This window comes from Macaca mulatta, chromosome 1, assembly GCF_049350105.2.
Source record: "Macaca mulatta isolate MMU2019108-1 chromosome 1, T2T-MMU8v2.0, whole genome shotgun sequence".
NCBI classification, from domain to species: domain Eukaryota; kingdom Metazoa; phylum Chordata; class Mammalia; order Primates; family Cercopithecidae; genus Macaca; species Macaca mulatta.
Genome location: NC_133406.1, coordinates 198104679 through 198123663, shown reverse-complemented (window position 1 = coordinate 198123663; position 18985 = coordinate 198104679). Strand labels below are relative to the sequence as shown.

The window sequence follows — 18985 nt, the reverse complement described above, 5'->3', positions numbered from 1 at the left end:
GGAGAGTAACTGACTAGGCCAGTAAGGTTTTCCCTTCTTGGGATCACTAGCCCTTTCAGAATTTTGAGAACTCTGTCATCACTCCTAAAATATTAATTTCCACATTCAACAAATTTTTATACCACCACTATGTGCCAAGGATACCATAACCATTAATGTAATTTCAGTGATTCCTTCAACTATCCTGGGACTCTAGGTCAAGAATTCCCAGCCTATACACAATAAAGCATTTTTGGAGTATAACAGGTGGGTCACAAATACTGCATTCTTAGTTTTAAAAAAATTGGCTGGGTGCAATGGTCCATGCCTGTAATTCCAACACTTTGGGAGGCCAAGGCGGGAGGATTGCTTGAGGCCAGGAGTTCAAGGTTACAGTGAGCTATAATTGTGCTTATAAATAGCCACTGCACTCCAGCCTGGGCAACATAGAGAGGCTCTGTGTCTAACAAAAATAAAAAATCCTCTTGATACTCTAAACTATAGTGAAAGAAGAAAAATAAGTTGGATGTTTGCAGTCCTCCTTTTTTGCCGTTACTTTGTCAAACTTTTAGAGACTGAGATCCAGCTTAGAACTAGGAAAAGACGATGGAAAGTATATAAGAAAAAGTAGCAATCCATTTTAGTAGTACCCATGGGCAAAAAAAAAAAAAAAAGAAGACGACGACGACCCTGGGCACGGTGGCTTGCACCTGTAATCCTAGCACTTTGGGAGGCCAAGGTGAGCGGATCACCTGAGGTCAGGAGTTCGAGACCAGCCTGGCCAACATGGTGAAACCCCATCTCTACTGAAAATACAAAAAAATTAGCCAGGTATGGTGGTACAAGCCTGTAATTCCAGCTACTCAGGAAGCTGAGGCAGGAGAATCTCTTGAACCCAAGAGGCGGAGGTTGCAGTGAGCCGAGATCATGTGATTGCACTCCAGCCTGGGGGACAAGAACAAAACTCCGTCTCAAATAAATAAATAAATAAATAAATAAATAAATAAATAAAGAAGAGAAAGAAAGGAAAAAAAAGTAGCAACCCTAGTTCATGGATCCATCAGACATATCATCAGCCTATTTCTGTATTATCAGTTCTTTTTCATACTTTTGCATTTTGCTTCTAGGCTGGAAAAATAGTCTTCTCCTTTCAACAGGCATGCTCGCTTTCTTCCTGACTATACTGGATTGAATAGTGTCCCCTCAAATTCATGTCCTAGAACCTCAGAATGTGACCTTATATAGAAATAGGGTCTTTGCAGATATACTTAGTTAAGATGAGATTATCCTGGATTAGGGTGAATCATAAATCTAAGATGATTGCTGTCCTTACAGGAAGAGGGGAAAACACACAGACAGACACAGACAGGGGAAGAATGCCTCATGATGATGAAGTCGGAGACTGGAATGATACAGCTACAAGCCAAGAAATAGCAAGGGTTGCTGGCAACCACAAGAAGCTAGGAGAAAGGCATGCAACACAATCTTTCTTGGAGCCCCCATGAGTAATTAACCCTGACAACAATGTAATTTCAGATTTCTACCACTCAGAACTATGAGAAAATGTTATGGCAGCCCTGGGAAACTAATGCACCTACCCAAAGAACCACGGGTCTTCATAAAATATGCTGGAGCTCCCAAATAAGCAGAGGCTGAGAGAATAATTAGATCTTTTGCTCACTGCCATTGAAGGGTACTGTGGGCTTTGGCCTTAGATAGACTTGCATTCAAATTATAGCCCTGCCTGTAAGCTTGGACAAGTCTCTGTGTATCACTCTTCTTGTCTGTAAAATGAGGGAAATAATCCCTTCCCTACATACACCAGTCTTCTGTGAATATTAAAACATAAAATTTCTAAAGTGGCACTTGGCACATATAAATTTTTCGTAGATGTTATTTTCCTTTTTTTGGTATATAATTTCTTAAAGGGCCAGGTGCAGTGGCTCACGCCTGCAATCCCAACTACTTGGGAGGCTGAGGCAGGAGAATTGCTTGAACCAGGGAGGTGGAGGTTGCAGTGAGCCAAGATTGCGCCACTGCACTCCGGCCTAGGTGACAAGAGTGAAACTTCGTCTCAAAAAAAAAAAAAAAAATCTCTTAGAAGCATGTTAATTGGTGGACTCATTGTTCACATGAGAAATTGTTTTTTTTTTTTTTTTTTTGAGACGGAGTCTCGCTCTGTCTCCCAGGCTGGAGTGCAGTGGCCGGATCTCAGCTCACTGCAAGCTCCGCCTCCCGGGTTCAGGCCATTCTCCTGCCTCAGCCTCCCGAGTAGCTGGGACTACAGGCGGCCGCCACCTCGCCCGGCTAGTTTTTTTTTTTGTATTTTTTTAGTAGAGAAATTGTTAACCAAATTAGAACTATTTAGCCTAGAGAAGACTGATGTTAGAGCTTTTAATGCCACAGTGGTACAAACCTAGGAATTCTTATTTTATGTATTTTAGGGCCTAAGGACCAGAGCACTGAGCATAAAAATGCCAGATTTGCCTTCTAAGTCTCCAAAAAGTAATGCCACTTGTTTTGGCTTCATTCCTTCAGCTTTTTCTTTATATAATGAGTCAGTTGAGATTTCTTTTGTGACCACTCAAACTACACTTTCCCATTTTATCTTATTATCACAGCATGTGTCTGGAATTTTTGTTTGTTTTAAAAAATACAGTATTTCCCAAGGACAAGCTGTCAGTCACCTTCCTCATGCAGTACACTTTTTAATCCAGTTAAAGCTGTCTAGGATTTATCTGTGAGATGATTGCTTCTATTCTCAATCCCTACCAATACATTATTAACTCAATGTCTTTAAATTATAGCAGGTGAGACTACCATTAGATATTGCAGGGTCTCTGAGACGGACTTTAAAATCTGGAATAGTTTTTCCAGAACATCATCTAATCTACATCCTATAGGTCTTTAACAATAGATGGCTGGCCAGGCGTGGTGGCTCATGCCTGTAATTCTAGCCCTTTGGGAGGCTGAGGTGGGTGGATCACCTGAGGTTAGGAGTTCGAGACCAGCCTGGCCAACATGGCAAAACCCTATTTTTACTAAAAGTACAAAAATTAGCTGGGCATGGTGGTGGGCACCTATAATCTCAGCTACTCAGGAGGCTGAGGCAGGAGAATTGCTTGAACCCAGGGGGCAGAGGTTGCAGTGAGCCAAGATTACACCACTGCACTCCAGCCCGGGTGAAAGGGTGAAACTCTCTAAAATTAATAATAACAATAGATGACCAGTCTTTTCTGAATGACCTACATTAGTATCTTATTTAAAAGAAACATGTAGGTTGAGTACAGTGTCTCATGCCTGTAATCCCAGTCCTCTGGGAGGCTGAAGCAGGAGGGTAGTTTGAGGCTAGGAGTTTGAGACCAGCCTGAGCGACAGAGCAAGACCCTGTTTCTACTATTTTATTTTTTACGTTAAAAAAATTTTTTTGAGACAGAGTCTCGTTCTGTCACCCAGGCTAGAGTGCAATGGTGCAATCCTAGCTCACTGCGGCCTTGAACTCCACATGTGGCTTTCGTGTGTGTGTATGTGGAGACGGGGTCTCACCATGTTGACCAGGCTGGTCTCGAACTCCTGGGCTCAAGCAATCCTCCCACTTTAGCCTCCCAGAGTGCTGGGATTACAGGTGTGAGCCATGGCACCCGGCATCTGACTCTACAAAAAATTTAAAAATTAGCCAGCTGTGGTGGTTCATGCCTGTAGTCCTAGCTGCTCAGGAGACTGAGGCACATGATCGCTTGAGCCCAGGAGTGTGAGGTTACCATGAGCCATGATTGTACCACTGCATTCCAGTCTGGATGACAGAGCTAGACCTTGTCTATAAAAACAAACAAACAAACAAAAAAACCACAGTCAGACACAGTGGCTCACACCTGTAATCCCAAACCTTTGGGAGGCCAAGGCAGGCAGATCACTTATGGTCAGAAGTTCAAGATCAGCCTGACCAACATGGCGAAACCCTGTCTCTACTAAAAATATGAAAATTAGCTGGGTATGGTGGTGGATGCCTGTAATTCCAGCTACTCAGGAGACTGAGGCTGAACCTGGCAGGCAGAGGTTGTAGTGAGCCGAGATTGTGCCACTGCACTCCAGCCCAGGTGACAAAGGAAGACTCCATGTCAAAACAAAACAAAACAAAACAAAAAACATGATCTCACTACTTTCAGGGTCATGAAAAAGAAGAAAAAAAAAATACATGACATAGGCCGGGCGCGGTAGCTCACGCCTGTAATCCCAGCACTTTGGGAGGTCAAGGCGGGAGGATCACGAGGTCAGGAGATAGAGACCATCCTGGCTAACACGGTGAAACCCCGTCTCTACTAAAAATACAAAAAAATTAGCCGGGCGTGGTGGCAGGCGCCTGTAGTCCCAGCTACTTGGGAGGCTGAGGCAGTAGAATGGCGTGAACCTGGAAGGTGGAGCTTGCCAAGATAGCACCACTGCACTCCAGCCTGGGTGATAGAGTGAGACTCCATCTCAAAGAAAAAAAAAAAAAAATTTTATATATATATGACATAAAATAACCTCTCGAAAACTGGAAAACTATTTAGCTATAATGAATGACAATGTCAGCAAACAGGTAGAAACAGACTAGGGGACAGGAGAAAAAAAAGTAAATAAGGGAAAATTTCTGCTAGATTTAGAAACAGGCTTATGCTCTTAAATTTATCATTCTCCTGCTGTGGTAATTAAGAGACTTTCTAATCCCTAGGAGAAGGCAATACAGGACCAGATCACTGCCCAAAATGATACCCTGCTTCTAGAAAAAAGGAAACTTCAGGAGCAAGTCATAGAGCAAGAACAGTTGATCCACAGCAACAAATGGACGATATCTTCCATCCAGAGCAGGTAGGTGCCATCCTGCCTGGAGCCAATGAACTCCACAACAGGATGTTTCTCCCTCAACAAAGAGATGGTTCTAGAGGCTGTCCTTTGAGTTTGCAGCCTACCCTATAACTCTCGCTCTGCTGTCTGCTGTTTTCAGCAGATCATACAAGTGGCAGAAATTGTTAAATCAAAGAGAAAAATATAATGGAGGAGGCTGGTTGGCTATTTAGATAGGCTGTTTCATAATGTCATTGCCTCACTGAGGACTTGGCTGTGTGCATTCTGGCCTGTCATTTTGTGTGTGTTGATCCACATTTTTATTATTCAATACCTATGGAATCAAGGTAGAATAAGAGAGAATTAGGCTCACAGAAGTAACTTAAATTCATGAAATCCACAGGATACCAGTGTATTAATTTTTAATGAGAAATATTATAAGCAGAAAATAAGTTACATTTCAGCCAGCCTGAGCATTCTCTTCTTCATAGGAGACTTTAATTATAATCAAAGAGAGTGGGTTGATGTTAACAAATAATGTCACCAATAATAATTGGAATGATTAAGATTTGTCTGAGCAATTACTATATGCTAGCTCTCTCATTCATTTAATCCTAACACCAATCCCAGGAGAGAGGCACTATTAGCCTTATTTTACAGATAGGAAGCCAAGGTCTAGAGAGGTGAGGGAACTCACCCAGCCCAGTCAGTGACAGAGCAGCATGTGGACCTCAGCAGCCTGGCCCTAGACCATAGCACCATAGTCTGGGGAGAGGACTGCCAAGCAGACTGGAATGTTCTTGTCCACTCCTTTGGGCACACATCTCTGGGCAGGCTTGGAGAATCTCTGATGATCTTTTACTCTCTGTGTCTCCCTTTTAGATGTCCCATATAAATCACTGCTCTTCTCAAACTGTCATAGCTTCTGACAGTCAGGATCTAACACAATTAACTCATTACCTTTGCATTAACATGAATAATCTTTCTACCTTGCCCTACTGATGACACAATCACCTGGATTGGACTTGAATGTTTTCCTTAGAGTAAGTTTCTTCCAAGGAGTATTTCGTCATTTTACAGATAAGGAAATGGAGGCTCAGATTTGTCACAACAGTTTATATTTCATCAGGTTGCTACGCATATTAAATGAGCTAATACATGAAAAGTTTTAAGTGCTTATGGTGTGGGTAGGTTACATTGCGTAAAGTACATGGCAAGTACTTGAAACTTGGTTGCTGCTACTGCTACTACTATTTCTACTTCACAAGAAATCAGAAGCAGATCAGTATGAGAACAGAACCAGATATAAGCTATGTAGCTACAATATTTGAAGGGATACAGAGCCTCTCTTGTTTCATTCCCATCCCTAAATGGGATCATATCCTTCCTTAAATTTTTTAAGGGCTAGAATTAATACTCTTGTACATGTATTTAATAACCATGTACAGCCCAAAATCTTATTAACTTTTACTTCGTGTATTAGGGTTCTCTTAGAGGGACAGAACAGGAGATATATATATATATACACACACACACACACACACTCCCGTATGTGTGTGTGTATATATATGTATGTATGTATATGTAAAGGAGACTGTGTGTGTGTATATACATATATATATATAAAAAGAGGAGTTTATTAAGTATTAACTTACATGATCACAAGGTCCACAATATGCTGTCTGCAAGCTGAGGAGCAAGGAGAGCCAGTCTGAGTCCCTAAACTGAAGAACTCAGAGTCCTGTGTTCGAGGGCGGGAGGCATCCAGCATGGGAGAAAGATGTAAACTGGGAGGCGAGGCCTGTCTCTCTTTTTCATGTTTTTCTGCCTGCTTTATATTCGCTGGAAGCTGATTAGATTAAGGGTGAATCTGCCTTTCCCAGCCCACTGACTCAAATGTTAATCTCTTTTGGTGACACCCTCACAGACACACCCAGGATAATACTTTGTATCCCTCAATCCAATTAAGTTGACACTCAGTATTAATATCACACTTGGTCTTGGAATATGGTGGGAATTATTCTGTCAAAACTTGCTTCTAAAATCTGGACAGTGGTCTAAGATCCAGAGCCAGTGGGAATGTAGTTTTGGGTTTTTAGTAATGATACAGAAATTTCTAATCATGCCACTGATTTATGCCATTCTTAGGGTACTTTACATGGATAAAGAAAATAAGCAATTACAGGAAAATAGTCTTCGTCTCACACAGCAGATTGGCTTCTTAGAGCGAATTATAAGGAGCATCCATATTCGCAGAGGAGAGGTAAGATGTGTGCTTCCTATTGGGCCTGCCTTTAATGTGAAGTTCGGGTTGCTACGGCTGCTGTGCTGTCTTTTCCCTTCATCTTTATATAGCTGTAGCTGGGCTCTTGGCCTCATGGTAGGCTGTGGCAAAGAGGCTCTTGGCTGCACATCAGGATAGCAGACCTTTAGACTGCTCTTGAACAGCCAGATTTTAGTAAACTATTTCCACCTGTGTAATCTCCAAGAAATTTGTATATGCCTCATAGCTTCTTCCTTAATACACTGTATTGTCATTGCCCTTTTTCTTCTCTATCTGATTAACTCAGCAGTGAGTTCCTGGAGGGCAAGGAGTGTATCTCATATATTACTGTATCTATGGACAGGTACTCCATAAATATTTGAGAATGAATAAATATTCAGTGTTTTAACATATGTGCCTCATTCTCAACAGCCCTGTTTGCCATGTGTGATTCTAGCCCCATATGAAAGATGAGCAAATCTGAGGCTCAGCGAAGTAACGTGAAGTTTCCTATGGCAAAGAGTCAAGCCTAAAGAGAGCATCTGAGTGAAAGAAAAGCAATTATGTTCCAAAAGTCCAAGCAGACAAGTAGCCAAATACAGAGAGATGCAGAAAATAGTACATGTTCAGATCAGGTCCATAGTCTGTCTGGTAAGCAAGTCAGCAAGAGGGACTTCAATGAACAGAATCATATTCTGAAACCAAGATGGAGGCTGATTACTTTCTTCTCTGGTTTATATCACCTACTAGATATTTCTTCCCAAGATACTGGACAGTAGATCCTGCTTGTTGGTCAGTGTTGCTACAAGACTTATTTGGTCTCAGAGAGGTGATTATTTCCAAGCTATATGAGTGGGTTTTTGGGGTTTTTTCCAATTTTGTCAAAAGTAGAACTGCCAAGTAGTGTGTCTTGATATCCAGTAATTTATGTCTTTCCTTGAGCTACAACTGTTTTCAATTGTCTAGTCATTCATTCTTTTACTTATTCATTCAGCAAATACTTACCAATTCCAGGAAATAGCCTAGGTCCTAAGAATACAAAGATAGTCCCTGTTTTCAGAGGCCTTTGGTCTAGTAGAGAAGGACAGACACATTTGTAAATAAGTCCTATAGTATCACAAGTGCTGAGTTAGAAGACTTAATGGAGTATGTCTGGGACCAATAGCTTTGAGATGTATATTGTTACCCTTGAATCAAGATAAGGGTCACATGGGTCAGAACTATAGCACATCAAACTCAATATTCCATATGTGTCAAAGGTACTAACTTCTAACATCTTGATACCTATTGGAATAAATAACTCCAAAATTGTTTTTAAACTTAGAATCTTAAGGAGTTTCCTGTTCCAAAATGGTGGCATAGAGGCAAGCTGGCTTCTCTCCCCGCAACAAAGAAACGGAAAGAAATATACAGCACTGAGGTCTGTGCCTGCAACAATGCAGAACTCCAGCATGAGGATGAGTCAGTTCCCAAGGCCACCGAGAAGTGGAAACACTCTGAGCAGATGGTAGGAGAATCGAACTTCCGCATCCACAATGCCCTTCCCCTCAATCTGCCAGGCACCCACTGTTTGGAAAATCTCTCAACTTATGGTTTCTACGCTGGAAAAAGTAAAACTGAAGTAGTCAGATTCCCCACTTTCTTGGGTTTCCCAGCCAGAAACCAGTCCTTGTCTTAACCCGCGGGTAGTATCACAACTTCCTGAACGCAGAAATACCCCTGAAGACAGACATATCCCTGAAATATCCCTGAAACAGAGGAGGTGGGACTCTGCTCTGTAACTCAGCCAAAGAAGACATAAGAGTGGCTGTAGGAGCTATGTCCCCCAGGTCTCCTGGGCATGAACCCCTAGACAGCCTTCCCTCACTGCCAGGATAATCCGTTTGGGACCTCCCCTATTTGGGACAGGCAGTGCTCTGACCATTTACTAGAGCCAAGGTGAACCTGAGCTTAAGGTGCCACCTAGAGCCAAAAAGGAGGCAGGGATCTAGCATTAAAGATTTGGCTGGGTGCGATGGTTCATGCCTGTAATCCACTTTGGAAGGCTGAAGCGGGTGGATCACCTGAGGTCAGGAGTTTGAGACTAGCCTGGCCAACATGGTGAAACCCTGTCTCTACTAAAAATACAAAAAAATTAGCTGGGCGTGGTGGTATGTGCCTGTAATCCCAGTTACTCAGGAGGCTGAGGCAGGAGAATCACTTGAACCTGGGAGGCAGAGGTTGCAGTGAGCCAAGACTGAGCCACTGCACTCCAGCCTGGGTGAAAGAGGGAGACTCCATCTCAAAAAAATAAATAAATAAAATCAATACAAAAAAATAAAATTCACCAAGTAGCTGAATGGATAAAGAAATAAAACCCAACTATATGCTGCCCTCAAGAAACCTATCTCACCTATAATGACACAGAGAGTGAAAAGGAGTGGAAAAAGATATTCCATGCAACTGGAAACCAAAGAAAAGCAGGAATAGCTATAGTCATATCAGATGAAATAGACTACAAGTCAAAGACTAAAAACCTATATAATGATAAAGGGCCAATTCAGCAAGTGAATATAACAATTATAAATATCTATGCATCCAACACCAGAACTCCCAAATATATAAGGCTAACATTAATAGATCTAAAATGAGAGATGGACTGCAATACAGTATTAGTGGGGACTTTAATACCCAACTCTCCATAATGGACAGATCATCCTAACAGTAAATCAACAAACAGTGGAGTTAAACTACACACTAGACCTACTAGATCTAACTGACACTGATGGAACATACCCACTGCTGCAGAATACACATTCTTTTCATCAGCACATAGAACATTTTTCAGAATAGACCATATCTTAGACCATAAAACAAGTACGAATTTAAAAAATAGAAATTGTGTCAAGTATCTTCTTTGAACACAGTGAAATGAAACTAGTAAACAATAACAGGAAAAACCTTGGAAACTACACAAGCACATGGAAATAAAACAACATACTCTCAAATGACCAATGGGTTAATTAAGAAATTAAGATGGCACTCCAGCCTGGGCAACAGAGCAAGACTCCGTCTCAAAAAAAAAAAAAAAAAGAGAAATTAAGATGGAAAATTTAAAATATCTTGAAACAAATGGAAATGGGAATACAAAATCTATGGGATATGATAAAAGTCATATTAAGAGGGAAGTTTTTTGTTGTTGTTTGTTTGTTTGTTTGTTTTTAGACAGAGTTTCACTCTTGTTGCCCAGGTTGGAGTGCAATGGTGCGATCTCAGCTCACTGCAACCTCCACCTCCTGGGTTCAAGTGATTCTCCTGCCTCAGCCTCCCGAGTAGCTGGGATTACGGGCATGCACCACCATGCCCGGCTAATTTTGTATTTTTAGTAGAGACAGGGTTTCTCCATGTTGGTCAGGCTGGTCTCAAACTCCCGACCTCAGGTGATCCGCCCACCAAAGCCTCCCAAAGTGCTGGGATTACAGGCCTGAGCCATCATGCCTGACCTTAAGAGGGAAGTTTATAATAATAAACACCTATATCGAAAAAGTGGAAAGACTTCAAACAAACAACCTAAAGATGCACCTCAAGAAATGAGAAAAGCAAAAACAAACCAAACCCAAAATTGATACAAGGAAAGCAATAATAAACATTAGAGCAGGCTGGGCGCAGTGGCTCACACCTGTAGTCCCAGCACTTTGGGAGGCCAAGGTGGGCGGATCATGAGGCCAGGATATTGAGACCATTCTGGCCAACACAGTGAAATCCCATCTCTACTAAAAATACAAAAGAATTAGCTGGATGTGGTGGCACGCACCTGTAATCCTAGCTACTCGGGAGGCTGAGGCAGCAGAATCACTTGAACTTGGGAGGTGGAGTTTGCAGTGAGCCGAGATCACACCACTGCACTCCAGCCTGGGTGACAGAGCAAGACTGTCTCAAAACAAAACAAACAAACAAAAAGATTAGAGCAGAAATAAATGAAATTGAGATTAAAAGAACAATACATAAAATCAATGAAACAAAAAGTTGGGTTTTTTTTTTTTTAAGATAAACAAAATCAACACATCTTTAGCTAGACTAACTAAGAAAAAAAAGAGAGAAGACCCAAATAAATAAATCAGAAATGAAAAAGGAGAATAACAACTGAGATCTCAGAAATACAAAGAATCATTAGAGACTATTATGAATAACTATATGCCAACAAATAGGAAAACCTAGAAGAAATGGATAAATTTCTAGAAACATACAACCTACCAAGATTGAACCATGAAGAAATAGAAAACCTCAACAAACCAATAATGAATCATGAGATCAAAGCCATAATAAAAAGTCTCCCATCAAAGAAGAGATCAGAACCTACTGGATTCACTCCTGAAGTCCACCAAATATTTAAAGAATGAATACCAATCTTACTCAAACTCTTCAAAAAAAAAATAAACAGGAGGGAATACTAACAAACTCATTAAGTGAGGCCAGCATTACTCAGATGCCAAAACCAGGCAAGAATATAAAAAGATCGTTCACCATGATCAAGTGAGATTTGGCCCAGGAATATAAGGATGGCTCAACATATGCAAATCAATAAACATGATACCCCACATTAATATAATAAAGGACAAAAACCATATGATCATCTTATTACATACAGAAAAAGCATTTGACAAAATTCAAATCCTTTCATGATAAAAACTCTCAAAAGATTAGGTTTAGAAGAAATATACCTCAATACAATAAAGGCCATGTGTGACAAGCCCACAGCTAACATTATACACAATGGTGAAAAGTTGGAAGCTTTTTCTCAAAGATCAGGAACAAGACAAGGATGCCCACGCTTACCACTTCTATTTCATATGTACTGGAAATCTTTGCCAGAGCAATTAGGCAAGAGAAAGAAATAAAAGGCATCCAAATAGGAAAGGAAACAGTGAAATTGTGTCTATTTGTTGACAACATGATCTTATATATAGAAATCCCTAAAAACTGTTAGAACTCAGAAGAAAATACAGTAAAGTTGCAGGATACAAAATCAACACACCAAAATCAGTAGTGCTTCTATACACCAACAACACATTATCCAAAAATGAAATCAAGAAAATAATACAATTTACAGTAACTACAAAAGAAATAAACTACTTAGGAATAAATTTAACCAAAGAGGTGAAAGATCTGTATACTTAAAACTACAAAACTTTGATGAAATAAATTGAAGAAAACACAATAAACGAAAAGATATTAGTGTTCATGAATTGAAAGAATTAATATTGCTAAAATGCCCATACCACCCAAAGCAACCTATAGGTTCAGTGCAATACCTATCAAAATTCCAATGTCATTTTTCATAGAAATAGAAAAAACAGTCCTAAAATTCATGTGGAACTATAAAACTCGCAAATAGCCAAGGCAATATTCAGCAGAAAGAACAAAGCTGGAGGCCTCATACTACCTGATTTCAAACTATATTACAGGTTGCGTACAGTGGCTCATACTTGTAATCCCAGCACTTTGGGAGGCTGAGGCGGGCAGATTGCTTGAGCTCAGGAGTTTGAGACCAGCTTGTGCCCAGGAGTTCAAGACCAACATGGCAAAACCCCATCTCTACAAGAAAGTAAAAAATTAGCCGGGCATAGTAATCTCAGCTACTTGGCAGGCTGAGGCAAGAGGATTGCTTGAAGCCAGGTAGTAGAGGTTGCAGTAAGCCATGATTGTGCCACTGCACTCCAGCCTGGGTAACAGAACAAGATCCTGTCTGTCTATATATATATATATATATATATATATATATATATATATATATATATATATAACAGTAAAACAACATGGGACTGGCATTAGACACACAGACCAAATGGAACCACATAGAGAGCCTAAAAACAAACCCACACATTTACAGCACATTGATTTTTCTTTTTCTGTTGCCCAGTCTGGAGTGCAGTGGTGCAATCATAGCTCACTGCAGCCTCAACTTCCTGGGCTCAAGCAATCCTCCCACCTCAGTCTTCCAAGTAGCTGGAACCATAGGTGCACACCATCACACTCAGCTAATTTTTTAAATTTTTTGTAGCAATTGGGTCTTGTCATGTTGCCCAGGCTGGTCTCAAACTCCTGGGCTTAAGCAATGCTTCTGCCTTGGCCTCCCAAAATGCTGGGATTTAGGTGTCAGACACCACCCCTGGCCTATAGTCAGTTGATATTTTGACAAAGGATGAGAATGACATTAGAAAAGGACAGTCCCTTCAACAAAACAGTATTGAGAAAATTGGATATCCACGTGCAAGAAGAATGAAAGTGGACCCTTACCTAACACTACATTAAAAAATCAACTCCAAATGGATTAAAGACTTAAAGACAAGACCTGAAATTGTAAAACTACTAGAAGAACACCACATAGTGAAAAACTACATGATGTTGATCTGGACAACAATTTTTTCAATTTGACATGAAAATTTCAGGGAACAAAAACAAACATACACAAATGGGATGGGATTACATCAAACTAAAAAACTTCTGCACAGCAAAAGAAACAATTAACAGAGTGAAGAGGCAACCTATGGATTGGGAGAAAATATCTGTAAGCTACACATCTGATAAGGGATTACTATCCAAAATATATAAGGATCTCAACTCAATAGCAAGAACATAACCCAATTAAAAAGTGGGCAAAGGGCCTGAATAGACATTTCTCAAAAGAAGACATACAAATGGACAACAGATATATGAAAAAAAAAAAAAGCTCAACATCATGAATCGTTATGGAAATGCACATTAAAACCACAATGAGATATCACCTCACACCTGTCAAAATGACTATTATCAAAAAGATGAAAGATAAGGGTAGCCCAAACTTGTAATCCCAGCAGTTTGGGAGGCTGAGGTGGGAAGATTGCTTGAGATCAGGAGTTCTAGATCAGCCTGGGCAACACAGCAAGACCCTGTATGTACAAAAAAAATTTTTTTTGTTTTAATTAGTTGGGTGTGCATCTGTGGTTGTAGCTTCTCAGGAGGCTGAGGTGGGAGGATTCCTTAAGCCCAGGAGGTCAAGGCTGCAATGAGCTATGTTCACATTACTGCACTCCAGCCTTGGTGACAGAGCAACACCCTATCTCAACAAACCAAAAATATGAAAGATAATGTGTTGGCAAGGTTGTGGAGAAAAGGGAAACCTTGTACACTGTTGTTTGGAATATAAATTAGTACAGCAATTATGGAAAACTGTGTGGAGTTTCCCCAACAAAGTGAAAATAGAACTACCATATGATCCAGCAATCTTACTTCTGGATATACATCCAAAGGATTTGAAGTCAGGATGTGATATACACCATGGTGTGTAAAAATGTGGTATATATACACAATAGAATACTATTTAGCCTTAAAAAGGAGGGAAATTCTGTCATTTGCAACAACATTGGTGAACCTGGAGGACATTACGCTAAGTGAAAAAAAGCCTGGCACAGAAAAACAAATACTACATCTTCTCACTTAAATGTGGAATCTAAAACAATTGAACACATGTAAGCATAGAGCAAAATGCTGGTTACCAGAGACTGAGGGGTAGGGAGGCAATGGCCAAAGGTGCAATGTTTCAGTTAGACAGGAAGAATAAGTATTTGAGGTGATGGATATGTTAGTTACCTCAATTCAGTCATTTCATATCATTTATCATAGCATCACTTTGTACCCATAAGTATATGCACTTATAATTTGTCAATATTCAATAGTATAAATATAAATTTTAAAAAACTTTCTGACCATCACAATATCCAAGAGAAATAAGAATATATGTCCTACCAGAAACTTGTACATAAATATTCATAGCAGCATTATTCATAATAACTAAAAAGTGAAAACAACCCACTCTCCATCACCTGATGGACAAACAAAATGTGTTTTATCCAAACATTGGAATATTATTCAGCCATAAAAGACATAAAGTATTAATACTTACTATAATATAATGAACCTTGAAAACATGATTATAAAGAAGGCAGACATAAAAGGCCACATGATTCCATTTATATGAAACATCCAGAATAAGGAAATCCATAAAGACAGAAAGTATATTAGTGATGCCAAGGATTGGGGGAGGAATAAATGGGGAGTAGACTGCTCCCGGGTATTGGCTTTTTTGGGGGCTGATGAAAATGTTCTGGAATTAGATAGTGGTGATGGTTGCATAACTGTGTGAGTACATTAGAAAGCACTGAATTGAACCAACTAAAAGGGAAAACTTTATAGTATGTGAGTTAATTCTCAACAAAGCTGTTATTTTAAAAATAAATTTTCTGCAATATCTCCAAAATATATGTAACAAAAGAAAGAAGCAAGGTGAAGATAGTATGTCTAGTACCACATGTGTAAAACTACATAGACAGATATAGATAGTCTATAAATAGATATAGATAGATTATAGAGAGAGAGAGTGAGAGGGCAACCAGCTTTTCATTCTATACCCTTTTATGTTTTTCATTGTTTGTACTATGTGGAGGTATTATATCTATTATATACATATTTTTTCTAGGATCATATAGCTAATGATTTATCACTATAACTTTTCTCATTCATCCTTTCTTTCCTTTTAGGAAACAACAATTAGTGACATCCTTGAATCTGAAGTAGTGAATGAAATATTGCCTTTATCAAACTCCAGGTTAGTAAAGTTAAGACAAGTCAAGTCAAGTCTATCTGAGATGGACTCTCAGCCACGCCTGAGAGTCATGGCTGCCTAACTAGTCCTGGATTGCTGGCTTGAGAAGGCATAGCATTCTGGGGTCATTTTCTCTACATGAATTATTTGAGTCTTCTTCCAATTCCTCCCCTTGCCACTCCTTCACCCCTAAACCCCACAGAATCCTGACTTAAGGTAGGAAATAAAATATGAACATAGGTTTAGGGTAAATTTTATTTGGCTTTCTTTGTGTAAGAGTTGCAAAAAATTGAAATTCTATTAATGCCTATATCCCTGTAACCCCAAACTGCTACCAAGAAACTCTTGTCTACGTGATGTCCTCACATATGGCCTTTCTTAGTTTTTCAGGAAAAGGTTTGGTAGAGTCATTTGTAAGTCTTCAAGAGACTGACGACATTAAGTCAAAAGAAGCAATGGCAAGTTCAAAGTCCCCTGAAAAGTCCCCTGAGAATCTTGTGTGTTCACAGAATTCTGAGGCTGGATACATAAATGTGACTTCTCTGAAAGAGACACACGGTATACAAGAACAAGACCAAAAGTCAGAACTATAAAATCACTGGTGCCTAAAGCTATACTGAACAAAACTGCTAACTTAAAGCCTGGACAAAAGGTGGACCATGACATTGAGAAGAGTTACCACAGATCCCAAATGGATATCAGCCAAGAGTCTTCAAAATTGCTGATAAATTCATTAAAGCAATTCTAAAAATGGATTTCTCAAGTTTGTTTGATATCCTCAGATGCCTTGTATTGGCCAAAATATTTACTTTAGTTCAATGATTTATTTAGGTTTCTCTTCAACAGAGCACATGTATGGTTAATTAAGCATTCTTTCCTATTATCGTGGGTTTCTTTTATGATTTATTTTTTAAGAGTAAAAACAATACAGTCACATTAAAGCAAATTTTGTTTTTAAAAAAACCCTCCTAGGATGGGCGCAGTGGTTTACACCTGTAATCCCAGCACTTTGGGAGGCCAAAGCAGGCGGATCACGAGGTCAGGAGATCAAGACCATTCTGGTTAACACAGTGAAACCCCGTCTGTACTAAAAATACAAAAAAAATTAGCCAGGCGTGGTGGTGGGTGCCTGTAGTCCCAGCTACTCGGAAGGCTGAGGCAGGAGACTGGGTGAACCTGGGAGGCAGAGCTTGCAGTGAGCCGAGATAGCACCACTGCACTCCAGCCTGGGAAACAGAGCAAGACTCCATCTCAAAAAAAAACAAAAACAAAAACCCTCCTATAATACCACAAGCTTTTTTTTTTTTTTTTTGAGATGGAGTCTCACTCTGTCACCCAGGCTGAAGTGCAGTGGCATGATCTCCGCTCACTGCAACCTCCGCCTCTCGGGTTTAACCAATTCTCCTGCCTCAGCCTCCCAAGTAGCTGGAATTATAGGCACCTGCCACCACGCCCAGCTAATTTTTGTATTTTTAGTAGAGACGAGGTTTCACCATATTGGCCAGGCTGGTCTCGAACTCCTGAACTCAGGTGATCTACCTGCCTTGGCCTCCCGAAGTGCTGGGATTACACCAATACCACAATCTTAACTATTTTTATTTTACAATTATTCCCTTTTGGTCCTAATTCAAGTGCATATATTCTAAATTGTTATTATTATAATATTGTATATTCATTTTCACAGTTTGATTTTTAATTTACTGTATATACCATGGAAACATTTTCAATAGCCATATGATATTCAATCATGTTGATGTTCTATAATTATTTTTATGGGAAAAGTTTTAAATGTTTAATGAAGAAGATTTAGAGCAATACATTATTTAAAAGTGGACAGGAGGTTGGTCACGGTGGCTCACACCTGTAATCCCAGCACTTTGGGATGCCAAGGTGGGCAGATCACGTGAGGTCAGGAGTTCGAGACCAGCTTGGCCAACATGGGGAAACCCCATCTCTAACAAAACTACAAAAACAATTAGCCAGATGTGGTGGTACGTGCGCTTCTAGTCCCAGCTACTGGGGAGGCTGAGGCAGGAGAATCACTTGAACCTGAGAGGCAGAGGTTGCAGTGAGCGGAGATTGCACCACTGCACTCCAGCCTGGGTGACAGAGCAAGAATTCATCTCAAAAAAATAATAATAAAATAAAATAAAAGTGGATAGGAAAATACCAAGAGCTTTTCCTGGAGGAGGGAGTATGAGAAGAGAGTTCACATAAACCCCATTACATAGAAACTACCCCTAAATATTTCCAAATAGGAGTACAAAGTAGGTGAACAGTCTCCAACTCATCTTTAGTGTAGTGGGACTGCTTCTTCAGAAAAGATCAGCCACACTCACATCCATGTCACCAGTCAGGGTGGGACAGCACTGCTCAGTATCTCTGAGGATGTGGATGTTCTGTAAATTACATGTTCTCATGTTCTCTTGTTTGGCATTTATGTTGTTTTTACTTTTTTTTTTTTTTTTTTTTTTGAGACAGGGTCTCACTCTCTCACCCAGGCTGGAGTGCAGTGGTGTGACTGAGCAGCCTCAGCCTCCCATGCTTAAGTGATCCTCCCTCCTCAGCCTCTTGCAAGTACAGGCACATGCTACCATGCCTGGCTCATTTTTGAACTTTTTGTAAAGACAAGGTCTCACTCTGTTGCTCAAGCTGGTCTCAAATTTCTGGGCTCAAGTGATTCTCCCACCTCAGCCTCCTAAGGTGATAGGATTATAGGCATGAGCCTCTATGGTTTTACCTTTTTGCTAATTAAGATTATGCTGTGTTGAAGGTCTTTGTGCATGTAGTTCTTCTTTTGAATTATTCCAGAAAACAAATTCACACGATTGGACTGAGTCAAAGGATATAAATGTTAATATTGCTCTAGGACATCACTTCCTTGCTTTAAAAAAGGGTTCTGCCTGGCCAGTTGCAGTGGCTCACACCGGTAATCCCAGCATTTTAGGAGGCCAAGGTGGGCGGATCACTTGAGGCCAGGAGTTCAAGACCAGCCAGGCCAACATGGCAAAACCCTGTCTCTACTAAAAATACAAAAATTAGCTGCGTGTGGTGGTGCATACCTGTAGTCCCTGCTACGCAGGAGGCTGAGGCATGAGAATTGCCTGAATCCGAGAGGTGGAGGTTGCAGTGAGCTGAGACCACTCCACTGTACTCCAGCCTTGGCAAAAAGTGAGACTCTGTCTCAAAAAAAATAAATAATAATAATAATAAATAAATAATAACATAAATAAAAAAGTGTGTCAACATACTGTTTTCATAGTCAAGTTACTCAACCTCCTTGAGCCTCAATTTCTTGA

At 40.1% G+C, this 18985-nt stretch overlaps 1 protein-coding gene across 16 annotated transcripts in view; it reads left to right on the top strand.

The window, feature by feature from the left end:
- The window catches only part of CCDC30 (coiled-coil domain containing 30), a 192114-nt gene extending 175677 nt beyond the window's left edge, over window positions 1-16437 (top strand). For all 16 annotated transcript variants that reach the window (XM_077961360.1, XM_028835131.2, XM_077961314.1 and 13 more), the window contains 5 exons: window positions 4691-4827; window positions 6952-7066; window positions 8391-8573; window positions 15622-15689; window positions 16069-16437. In XM_077961360.1, the coding sequence (XP_077817486.1) occupies window positions 4691-4827; window positions 6952-7066; window positions 8391-8573; window positions 15622-15689; window positions 16069-16279 (714 nt within the window). In that variant the 3' untranslated portion in view covers window positions 16280-16437. The remainder of the gene's footprint in view (window positions 1-4690; window positions 4828-6951; window positions 7067-8390; window positions 8574-15621; window positions 15690-16068) is intronic.
- The last annotated feature ends 2548 nt before the right edge of the window (window positions 16438-18985 follow it).